General features: G+C 40.1%; 1 protein-coding gene across 1 annotated transcript; it reads left to right on the top strand.

Moving 5' to 3' along the window:
* The first annotated feature begins 8,898 nt into the window (after positions 1-8,898).
* LOC139715534 (uncharacterized) lies at positions 8,899-9,609 on the top strand. Its single transcript, XM_071627100.1, has one exon. The coding sequence runs from the start codon at positions 8,899-8,901 to the stop codon at positions 9,607-9,609; it is 711 nt and encodes a 236-aa protein (XP_071483201.1).
* The last annotated feature ends 2,434 nt before the right edge of the window (positions 9,610-12,043 follow it).

The raw sequence follows: 12,043 nt of genomic DNA, 5'->3' as shown, positions 1-12,043 counted from the left end.
TTTTTTCAGTGATAGGATTCAAAACAACATTAAATCTGCTGTGATAAAATATATTTGTAAGCACAGGTCAATTTCTGTCCTTTTAGGGCCGAAATATCTTTTTTGCGGATCGCGAAAACCAATACTTAAAATCTCTTCCGCCTGTCTTACAATATTTTACCTGATTTTTTATGCCTCCGCCACGAAGTGGTGCCGGAGGCATTATGTTTTCGGGTTGTCCGTCCGTCCGTCCGTCCGTCCGTCCGTCCTTCCGTCCGTCCGTAATGAATTTTGTGGACAGGGTAACTACCAAAACCTTTTGAGGTATCCTAATGAAACTTGGCATGTATGTGTATTAGGGGGTGAAGTTGTCATGCCTATCAACTTTTGGGTGCACATGCTCAAGGTCAAAGGTCAAAAGGTCAAGGTCAAATGCTGAAAATTTTACTATTTCCTCCATATCTATGCAATGCTAGAAGATATTTTCTTGAAACTTAGTGTATACATGTACTACCCAATTAAGATTCTCTGGTGAAAGTTTAGGGTCATGAGGTCAAAAGGTCAAGTAAAATGTTAAAATTTCACTTTTTTCTCTGTATCTTGGAAATTGTTCAAGGTATCTTCATGGAACATAGTGTATATGCATCTACTGACTGGCAGTGGTTATCTAGGGAATTTAGGGTTCATGGGGTCAAAGGTCATGCAGGGGTCAAAGGTCAAGGGCAATACTTCAAAATCTTACTATTTTCCTTATATTTATGCAATGCCAGCAGGATATTTATTTTTTTTTTAAACTTGATGTATGCATGTCTAACCCAATAGAGATTCTCTGGGATTTTTTTTTTTGCCAAGAAGGTCAAAGGTCAAAGATCAAATGAAAGTGCTGAACTTACTTTTTTCTCCATATCTCGGAAGTGGCTCAAGTTATCTTGAAACTTAGTACATGCTGAATTTATGTATGTTCTGCCTGACAGTGCTTCTCTTATAAATCAAAGGCCAGATGAAAATGATAACAATTTACTGTTCAATACAGAAATTATGCTTTTTCTCCATACCCTGAAAATTACTCAATGCATAAACTTATGAAATGGTCAAAGTCAAGTTAAAGTTCTTAAATCCCCAAATACATGCTCTCCTATTCATCCAATTAAACATAGGTCAAGGAAGGTAAACATTCAATACATTTGTGACAAACATGTCATTTTAATATTTTGCCAATTTTGTGAAAATGTAATCACACATTGTCCACATGTACTATAGACCTATTAGGAGAATCATGCATTATGGCGGAGGCATACCAGTCGCCATAGCGACATTTCTAGTTCTATACGAAATCAGAATAAAGAGAGCATGGCAACCAATTCAATTCTAAGCAAATACATACGACAAAAATTGGGGTTTTGCTGACATTAAATATTTTCAAGAAAAATCACTTTCCGAACAGATGAGCAGAATGTGTATATGGTTTCGAGGTTGTTAAAATTCTTATTGCTTCTGAAGATTAAAGACTTCAATTCAAATTGCATAATGTACTGTTCCCCCAAATGATATTGCAGTCGGCGCCTATAGGTATAAGGTGTGGCAAGATCAAGGTTTGACCAAATCTATCGCGAATATTGAAAGGTAAAATATGCTTAAGCCTGGAATTCATAACACCAATATTGTCTTCCTGAGTCACACACATCATATCAAATACTAATAAAACTTCACTGGTTTCATTACTTAGGCCTTACAAAAGGAATCTTACAACTTTTTGATACAACTTCATTTACAATATATTCATTTCTAGGCTTAAAGGCATTATTTACCATTTGCAGATGAAACAAAAACCCAGCATTAGTTCTTTAAAATAGTTCTAAAGTGTGAGTTTGGGATAGAAACAACCACTGTAAAAAATTGAATCCGTATAATCGATGTTAAGTGTTGTTAAATACACAAAATATGAACAATAGTTATAATAAAAAATTTTCCAGACTAAACCGTCTACAGTTACGGTTTATCGAGAAAAACACTGATATCTCCTTATATTTTAGGCTTTACTGCGAAAATCCTATATGGTAGGATGTTTTGTGATATAACAGACCTACACATATGCATCAAATGTGATATCTTGAACATTTTTGAAATCACTGCTCCCAAAGGTAAACCGCACCTTTACAATGCATACAGCATGTTTTATCCACATTTTAATTTACACCTATTTGCTTGAAACAAAACATTAACAAAACAAAGTTCATTATTAAAAGTTGAACAAAGAACATTTCCGTCGCTACCAGACAAAAAAGAAAAATAAGCCAATGTCATCTGCAAAAGCAATCGTATAAAGTAACTCACTTGAAAATGTAAATCATTCACATAATAATAAAGAACAATAAAGGCCCTAAAACAGATCCCGGAGGAACAACAATATTTACGTATTGATAATCAGGACGATATGCCATTACCTGGACACATTATATATGCACTCTGTTATGTAAATAACTCGAACTTCCCGTGCCTCTATAATTACCATATACAGTTTTCATCTTTTTGATAAGAATACATGATCCATACAGCCAGAGGCTTTATAGACCAGTCTGAATGACCAATCAAAACCTTTTTTTTTTTTTTCAAAGCATATTACCGATAGTCCCATCACAGCCATGTAGGAAGAATACCCTTTTCAAAAACCAAATTGCTTCGAATATAAAATATCTCTTTCAAGTAAAAATTCATCGATATATATCAATCTTTATAAACAAAACCAATAAAAGAGAAATAGGTGTTAAAAGATCCTTATCTCCTCTTTTGTATGTGAATAAGTCAAACTATTTTGAACACTGTGCTATGGAAATACGCCATCTTTTAGTGATGGATTAAACATATTGCACAAAGGATTTAAAACTAAATTATACTCCTTTTTATAACATGTTTATCAACATCATCATGACAACAACACTTTTGCCTGTTTTCAAATTTTGTACAATTTGAAAAATATTATATTCTTGAACAGGCCTAAAAAACATTGGGGTTATCATTTGGGGTATAAGAAAGGTAAAATGTGAAGAAGTGTAAAGACGGAACAGTATTTACAATTTCCGAACATGCATTCCGCCTAAAAACAATACATGGCATATTCAGATGTTGGTCATACAAATATTGCCCATTTGGTTGCAAAATGCGATATGCACTTTCTCCCTATAGCTAACCATATAAGAAAGCCTGTTTATAATTTTCCACGTAAATAACTATAATGACCATTCTTACTAATTGATAACAATAATGATTTCGCCTCTTTTGACGTAACTCATCACCATGAGCTTTGTTTCCATATGCGTTATAAATAGTCTTTCGATACTCTGTTGGATTAGGGTACTTATACAATACATTTTTCTTATTGTACATTCTCCTGAGAGTATTATCAAAGCATTTTTATATCGATATATATATCAACGCCTTCGTTATTTTCAACATATGGAAAACGTTGATTATACAATTGGGTTACCACTTTCATAAGTTGGTCAAATTGATCATCAACATTGCCATACATTACATCATTATTCCAAAAAATCTCACTTAACTTTTCACAAAATTGTATTATGTTATCATGAAAATTGCGCTTATAAAAATCTTTTCAGAATTTTCACTAATGCCAAGATCATAATAGCAAAATACAACAAGATGATTGCTAACAGCTCCTATAGTATGTAAGCCCTGCCTTTTGAACCATTTCAGTTCTAAATACTATTCAAAAACATTGTCAATCAGTGATCGTGAATGTTCAGTTACTGTGGTAGAAGTTTTAGTATATCATCACAGGGGCGGATCCAGGAATTCCGTAAAGAGGGGCGCCTTTACAAAATTAAGGGGGCTGCGCGCCATCCCCCACATTTTTTCTTTTTATTTATTTTGTTTTAACAAAAAATAAAGGGGGCGCGCCCAGTGCGCTCCCCCCTGGATCCGCCAATGTATCATCAATGGATTGAATAAGTACGTATTCAGAAAATCAATATATTTATCAACCAGCGCATCTGGGCATAAAGTGACATTCAGTAAATCAACATTAAAGGGAGAGTAAACCCCAAGAACAATGTGGATTGAGTGAAAGCAGCAACATTAGTAGAACACATCAGTGAAAGTTTGAAGAAAATCGGACAATCGATGCAAATGTTATGAATTTTTAAAGTTTTGGTGTTGGAACCGCTGGATGAGGAGACTACTAGAGGATATGACGTATAAGTGGACAACAATACAAAGAAAATATAAAGGAAATTCAACAAAAATTCACTTTTCTAGAATTATGAAAGAGCAGTTGACCAACCGCTTTCAGAAAGCAGGGGGAATAATTGCTACCCTTAACATATGTCAATATCAAATTGATGGAATTTGTACTTTTCATGAAAAATGGATTTTTGTAGTATTTTCTTTATATTTTCTTGGTATTGTTGTCCACTCATACGTCATAACCTCTAGTAGTCTCCTCATCCAGCGGTTCCAACACCAAAACTTTAAAAATTCATAACATTTGCATCGATTGTCCGATTTTCTTCAAACTTTCACTGATGTGTTCTACTAATGTTGCTGCTTTCACTCAATCCACATTGTTCTTGGGGTTTATCTTCCCTTTAAGATGACCGAAAAAAAATATATCTGTGCTGTTCGCGCTGAATTGTTTTTGCAATTTCGGCTTCCCATACGTAGGCTAGTGTTAGCGCATCAAATGTAGCAGTGATTGTGTGTGAAATGTATGCGCGCACGCAATATATAGTAGTGTGATTTTGGGCCTTCCATAATGGGCTAGAAAGATGGCGCACGAACCGACGGTTTGCTGGTTCGTGAGTCTAGCAAAAATGCAGAAAATGTGTAAGATTATCACACGATAATCACAGAATCCCGGATGGAAGTTTGGCATCTGATGGTTCTGCCTTGGGACAGGATCGCAATCAGAATGCATCCAGAAGGGCTAAGCTTCTAGGCTTGGAAGATCACAAGTCTTTTTACTGTTCGTTCGTTCATCACATACATGCGCATACGCATTTGGGCTTGCGCATGCACAGCAAGAAGGAGAATGCAATAAAGACAAGAGTGCAACGTTCGACTCGACTGTCTGCAATTTTATTCTTGTTGTACATTGTGTGTACGGCGGTTAGCTGACTGGATAGGATCTAGTGCTACCGGTACCTAGAAATCTGAGGCCAGCATAGTAAAAAGACTTATTCTTCGGGCCGAGTAAAACGACTTCATCGTCAGGCAGAGTGAAGAGATTTCACATCGCTTACCGTACGCAAGGTTTCATCATGTCGACGAAAACAGAACCTCGACAACAAGGAGCGGAGTCACCGCAAATGCCGTCGCTGTCCACGCAGGGTGACAGACGTGAGACGGGGAGCGTGTCTTCGAGACCGTCTAATGCAAGTAGACATTCGTCAGTGGCCTCTGAGGCTATATTAGCTCGTGCAAAGGCAGAGGCAAGTAGAGTAAGATTAGAATTTGCTCGAAAGGAAGCAAATCTTGCAAAGCAAAGGGCTGCTCAGGAAGCAGAACGTGTAGTGTTAGAGGCAGAAAGAGATGCTGCTGTAGCAGCAGCGCAAGTTTCTGTACTCGAAGCAGGCTTAAATGAAAGCGAAGAGTCTGTAAAAGGTGTTGAATTGAATCTTATGCAAAAAGATGTCAATGAACATGTGGAGGATTATTTGTCCTCACTTGATGTAGATGGTAAGATTCCAGTTGATGGAAATCACATCAACCAGGGGAGTGCAATTCCCTCCCCTAAGTTTGTAAAAGAAAATCAGGGGAGTCAAGTACAAACAAAACTTGGTGTACCTCCTGAAGACGGTGTGTCTTCATCCCAGTATGTTGGGATGTCAAAGTGTGACAATGAGACAAAGAGTGTTAATCGTAGGGAAGGCGCTGCTATCCCACCTAACTTAGACACTGTAAACGTAGTTTCTGACATAAGTAATGTATTGCTTAAGAAGGAATTGGTGTCAAGTGGCTTGGTTAAATTCAATGACCGTGCATTTAGTTACAGATCCTGGAAAGCTACGCTCAGACGCGTTATCACAGAGCTCCAGCTGACACAATCCCAAGAGATGGGTTTGATCATGAAGTGGTTGGGTAAGGAATCTTCCCAACTGGTCTCTGCCATTCATGACATTCATGTTGACCGACCGAATGTTGGTGTGAGTAGAATGTGGGAGCTCCTTGACAGGAAGTATGGCTCCCCAGAGGCTGTAGAACACGATCTTCAACAGAGGATTGAAGATTTCCCTAGACTTACACATAGGGAGAACAAAAAATTAGAGCAGTTTGGTCATTTGCTCCTGGAGATCGAGTATGCTAAAGAGAATGGGGATTTCCCAGGATTGCTGCATCTGGATTCTGCTAGAGGGTTGCAGGCCTTAGTGCAGAAGTTGCCCTACAATCTCCAGGAGAAGTGGGTAATGGAGGGATTCCGGTACAAGGAAAGGTACCGGGTGACTTTCCCTCCTTTCAAGGTGTTCAGCGAGTTTGTTCGCTATCACGCGAAGATTCGCAATGATCCCAGCTTCATGTTGCCTCGTGACATGAAGCATCAGGAGGTTGCGAAGAAAACGGTAAGTGTCAGGGCTACTGACGTGAAGGAGGTTTGTCCTTCGGCTTCAAAGGAGTTTTGTCCTATCCACAAGAAGCCACATTCGATCGTTGAGTGCAAAGTATTCCTTGCAAAAACGGTACCTGAGAAGAAGAATCTTCTCAAGCAGTACCAGCTGTGTTTCAGGTGCTGCCTCCCGGGACATGCAGCCCGGGAGTGCAAGGCAAGGGTGAAATGCAAATCATGTGGTAGTCAACGCCACTTAACGATTCTTCACTGGGAGAATAGTAACAAACCTGCGAAGAGTACGCAGAAACCTGAAGACCCTCCCAGAGACAATCCTCGAACCAACATCACAAGTGCATGCTCCAAGATGAAGGGTTCTAAATGCATAGGAGGAAAATCCTGTGCAAAGATTGTACCAGTACTTGTGAGGTCAAAGAGGGATAAGAGTATTGTGGTCAAGACATATGCAGTCATAGATGACCAAAGCAATAAGACCATAGCCACATCTAAACTCCTAGATAAGTTTGATGTTGCCTATGATGAGATTAGCTACACTCTACGCACATGCAGTGGAGAAGTGTCTGCTCACGGTAGATGTGCTGATGATTTTGTGGTGGAGGATATCCACGGCACTGTCTGTTTGGAGTTGCCAACAGTCACAGAGTGTTCATACATTCCGGATTTCAAGGATGAGATTCCTACTCCGGAGATAGTCCAGGCATATGATCATTTGAGGAGCGTTGAGATCCCACCAATTGATCACAATTGCACAGCAACTCTGTTGATAGGCAGGGATGTAGTTGAAGCGCACCATGTGCTAGACCAAAAGATTGGGCCACCTGACTCACCATTTGCACAGAAGTTATGCCTTGGCTGGGTTATCATTGGTGATGTGTGCCTTCGAGGGGTCCACCGGAGTGCTGGACAGACAGTGAGGATTTCTCCCTTGCGCACTCAGATTCTTTCTACGGGCCGGCCCACATGTCTTGAACCCTGTCCGAACGAGTTCAGGTTGAAACACCTCTTTGACAATGGAGATGACAGTATCAGTCTGTCAATCGAGGAACAACAGTTTGTCCGTTTGATGGTAGAGAAGGGAGGCCTGAAAAATGGCAAGTGGACAGCTCCACTACCCTTCAAAGAGCGAAGGGATCGCCTTCCAAACAATCGTTCACAAGCCTTGAAAAGAGCTCAAATCCTCCAGACAAATATGCAGAGGGATCCAACCAAGAGAGAACATATGTCGACATTCATGGAAGGGATGATTTCCCAGGGTCATGCAGAGGTGGCACCACCTCTTAATACACATGCAGAGTGCTGTTACGTACCACTAGTTGGGGTTTATCATCCCAAAAAGAAAGGCAAAATCAGAGGAGTCCTCGATTCCTCAACGGAGTTCATGGGATACTCCTTGAATAAGGTTCATCATGAGATGAAAGGCTCATCGTGGCTTACCGGTCCTCAGAAGATAGCTACACGGGAAGTAGTGAATCCAGTGTCAGAATTTCCACTTGTAGATCCTGACCTAGATGAGATAAAGGGAGAAGTGAACATCCAGGTCACCAAAACCAGTGTGGAACTGCAAGGACTTGTTCCAAGGTTTGAAAAGTTCTCAACTTGGAAAAGCCTAGTCAGAGCGTTCCGTCTCCTCATACACATTGCTCACTCATTTAGCTCCAGGAGTGGCAATGGTTGCCATGGCTGGCACACATGTAGCAACACAGATGTTGAATCTGTACGTCATGCAGAGATGATGATCTTGAAGGAAGTACAGAAGCAGATCTCATGAGGAATATGAATGTCTCAGAGAGGGAGTACCTCTACCTTCTAACTCCTCAATACGGGACTTAGCACCCATTCTGAACCAAGATGGTTTGATTTGCGTTGGTGGGAGGTTGAGGAAGTCCTCACTTCCTGTGGTAGTGAAGCACCCGGTATTAATCCCCGGCAAGAGTCACATTGCCAAGCTCCTTGTGATGCACTATCACAATAACGGGCATCCTGGCAGACAGTTGACAGAAGGTTCTCTGCGTGATGCTGGGTTTTGGATTATCGGGGGCAAGAGAGTCATATCTGCCGTTATCCACCGTTGTGTGATCTGCCGCAAACTCAGAGGGAAGACTGTGCTCCAACGCATGGCTGACCTCCCTCAAGAGCGTCTGAAGATCGGACCTCCTTTTTCCCAGGTTGGCGTAGATTGCTTCGGACCATGGGAAGTGGTCACCAGGAAGACCAGAGGAGGTGCTGCCAAAAGCAAGAGGTGGGGTATGATATTCTCCTGCTTGACCTCCAGAGCTCTTCATATCGAAGTTCTTGAGGAACTGAGCACTTCGTCATGTATCAATGCACTGCGGCGATTCATGGCTGTGCGAGGCAAAGTGGAAACCTTTTGTTCCGATAGAGGATCAAATTTTGTGGGAGTCTTGAACGACAAGGTGTTTCGCACCTTTCTTGAGAGGAACAACACAGAGTGGAAGCTAAATCCACCCCATGCCCCACACATGGGAGGAGCCTGGGAAAGAATGGTAGGACTATTCAAGAGAATTCTCAATGGCATTCTGCTCGAGACTAGAGAGAAAAGTTTCACCCATGAGACTTTGGTCACATTCATGATGGAAGCTATGGCCATCGTGAATGCTAGACCTCTTGTTCCACTGAGTTCTGATCCAGAGGACACATCTTTCCTCTCACCTTCGGTGCTCTTGACTCAGAAACATGGGAGCATAGAAGAGGTGCTTGTCGAGGATTGCAAGCGTAACATGTACACTGCTCAGTGGAAACGTGTCCAAATCCTAGCCGACAGGTTTTGGAAACAGTGGAGACTCCGCTACTTGCAAAGCCTCCAGCAGAGGCGCAAATGGATAAGTACGGAGAGGAATGTCATGAAGGGTGACATAGTCCTGTTGAGAGACAGGGAGGTCAAACGAAACCAGTGGCCTCTTGGGATCATTGAGAGTGTTGGTTCTGGAGATGATGGTTTAGTCCGTCAAGTTGAGGTCCGTCTGCCTGCAACTGGAAAAACCTATTGTAGGCCAATCCAGGAGTTAATTTTGTTGGTTGAGGCGGAGTAAACGCCTGTTCATGGTCAGTTTGAAGGCCACTTGTTGATAATTGTTCAGTTTTAGAGTTTACATTTCGCATGTAATGTGTACCATAAGTTATGTGCATTTGTATTCAATCACTAGGGGATGTGTGGTGGACATCCTAGGTAACATTTTAAGTTGTGGAATTTTAACGTCCATCGGACGTTGGGGGGGGGGAGTGTGCTGTTCGCGCTGAATTGTTTTTGCAATTTCGGCTTCCCATACGTAGGCTAGTGTTAGCGCATCAAATGTAGCAGTGATTGTGTGTGAAATGTATGCGCGCACGCAATATATAGTAGTGTGATTTTGGGCCTTCCATAATGGGCTAGAAAGATGGCGCACGAACCGACGGTTTGCTGGTTCGTGAGTCTAGCAAAAATGCAGAAAATGTGTAAGATTATCACACGATAATCACAGAATCCCGGATGGAAGTTTGGCATCTGATGGTTCTGCCTTGGGACAGGATCGCAATCAGAATGCATCCAGAAGGGCTAAGCTTCTAGGCTTGGAAGATCACAAGTCTTTTTACTGTTCGTTCGTTCATCACATACATGCGCATACGCATTTGGGCTTGCGCATGCACAGCAAGAAGGAGAATGCAATAAAGACAAGAGTGCAACGTTCGACTCGACTGTCTGCAATTTTATTCTTGTTGTACATTGTGTGTACGGCGGTTAGCTGACTGGATAGGATCTAGTGCTACCGGTACCTAGAAATCTGAGGCCAGCATAGTAAAAAGACTTATTCTTCGGGCATAATATCTGCTCATCAGACACTTTACTCAATGAATTTTCCAGATTCTGTAAAAATTCAGCAATAGGATTGAGAATGTGGTGTATAAATGGAGGCAAATAAAACATTTTATATTTTATATGAATTTCTTTAAAACTTGATTCAATTTTGACACTAATTTATACGTCTTACAAAATTTAATTAACAACGTAAAAGCCAGCACCACCACCTCGTTTCCCCCTTCTCTCACTACCCACCATAATCCATGGATAGGGATATCCATCTACTGATCACTTCATCATTAGCCACCTTTCGGAAAGAGCAATGACAGAGAATTTATTTCTCGCATGCATGCAGATAAAATCATCGTTTCAAAATTATGAGAACTCTTTTTGAGGCTTCTGCAATCATAATGAACCATGTTGTTATATTCATTTGGCGAAAGATATAATATGCAAGCTTCACTGGCAAATTCATCCTGAAGATTTCTCACATTATCGATATTATCATATTCTGCAATTATCGCGCTCAGAAACATCGATATTCATTGTAAAACTATTGTACCTTCCACATAGAAAGCATCTCTCGATTAATGACATAAATCGATACTATACAAAGATAATAAATAAACACAAAATGGGTTGACACGAATAAAGGAAGAGATACGAGGAAAAAAATGAGCCTGAGAAAAGCATTCATAGTCTTACACCCAGGGAATGCTTTGTCGATAAGCCGCGTTCAAAAGGGAATTGAGTTGAGTAGGGTAAGTATTAAAACAAAGCAAAAAACTCAATTGTCTCTATATTTCAATAAAAAGAATAGAGTAAATTGGGGTGCTGTTCGTTATTTCGAAGGTTCGCTATTCCGAAGGTTCGTTATTCCGAAGGGTCGTTAATCCGAAACACACAAATTCCCTATACCTAGAGGTTCGTTAATCCGAAAGTGAAAAAGGATTCGTTAATCCGAACATTTGTGGCGTCATTCCGGAGGTTCGTTTCATTCATTCAATAGAACATTTATTTCCAGATCAATTCGTGTAACAGCAGTAACAATTCAGTAATGACAAACTGGAGGTGACAACTCAGTAAGCACAGCTTGAAGTGAGTGCACCTTTAACATTTAAAAATGTAGCTGAATCTGATTGAAACATAGCTAAAAAGACATTTTAAAAAAAATATATATATATTTACAAGACGAAGTACAGATACACAAGAGACTAAAGCTAGGGATGCAGGAGGGAAAACAGATAGGAAGAAGGAAAAAGAGAAAGAAAAGAAAAGAGAAGAAAGAAAAAAATACATTAAGGAGAGGTAAAGAGAACCTAAAACACACACTTGTAATACTAAAACAAACAAGGCAACATTGTACATACATGTACATGTATTTCATTTTAGTACAATCAAGAGAAATTTAGCAGCCCTCACTATAAACTACCTTATATGGATGAATACAACTTTTTCTTGAGTCTTATCTTAAAACAATTTTGAGATGGTGCATTTCTTATGTCTTTAGATAAATTGTTCCATTTCTTGGGGCCCATTTAAACGAATATTATGTTGGTAAGACATGGTTCTGGGTCTGGGCAAATGCATTAATGACGAGGAGCGTGTATTATAATTATGCACATTCTGATTGATATCAAACAATTGAACAAAATGGTCAGGCATAAGTTTGTTAACACACTGATATA

The sequence above is a fragment of the Diadema antillarum genome, unplaced genomic scaffold (assembly GCF_040938485.1).
Source record: "Diadema antillarum isolate AM-2024a unplaced genomic scaffold, OU_Dant_1.0 scf00000050, whole genome shotgun sequence".
Lineage (NCBI taxonomy): Eukaryota > Metazoa > Echinodermata > Echinoidea > Diadematoida > Diadematidae > Diadema > Diadema antillarum.
Note: the sequence above shows the minus strand (reverse complement) of the source record. Positions and strands in the feature narration are given on the sequence as shown.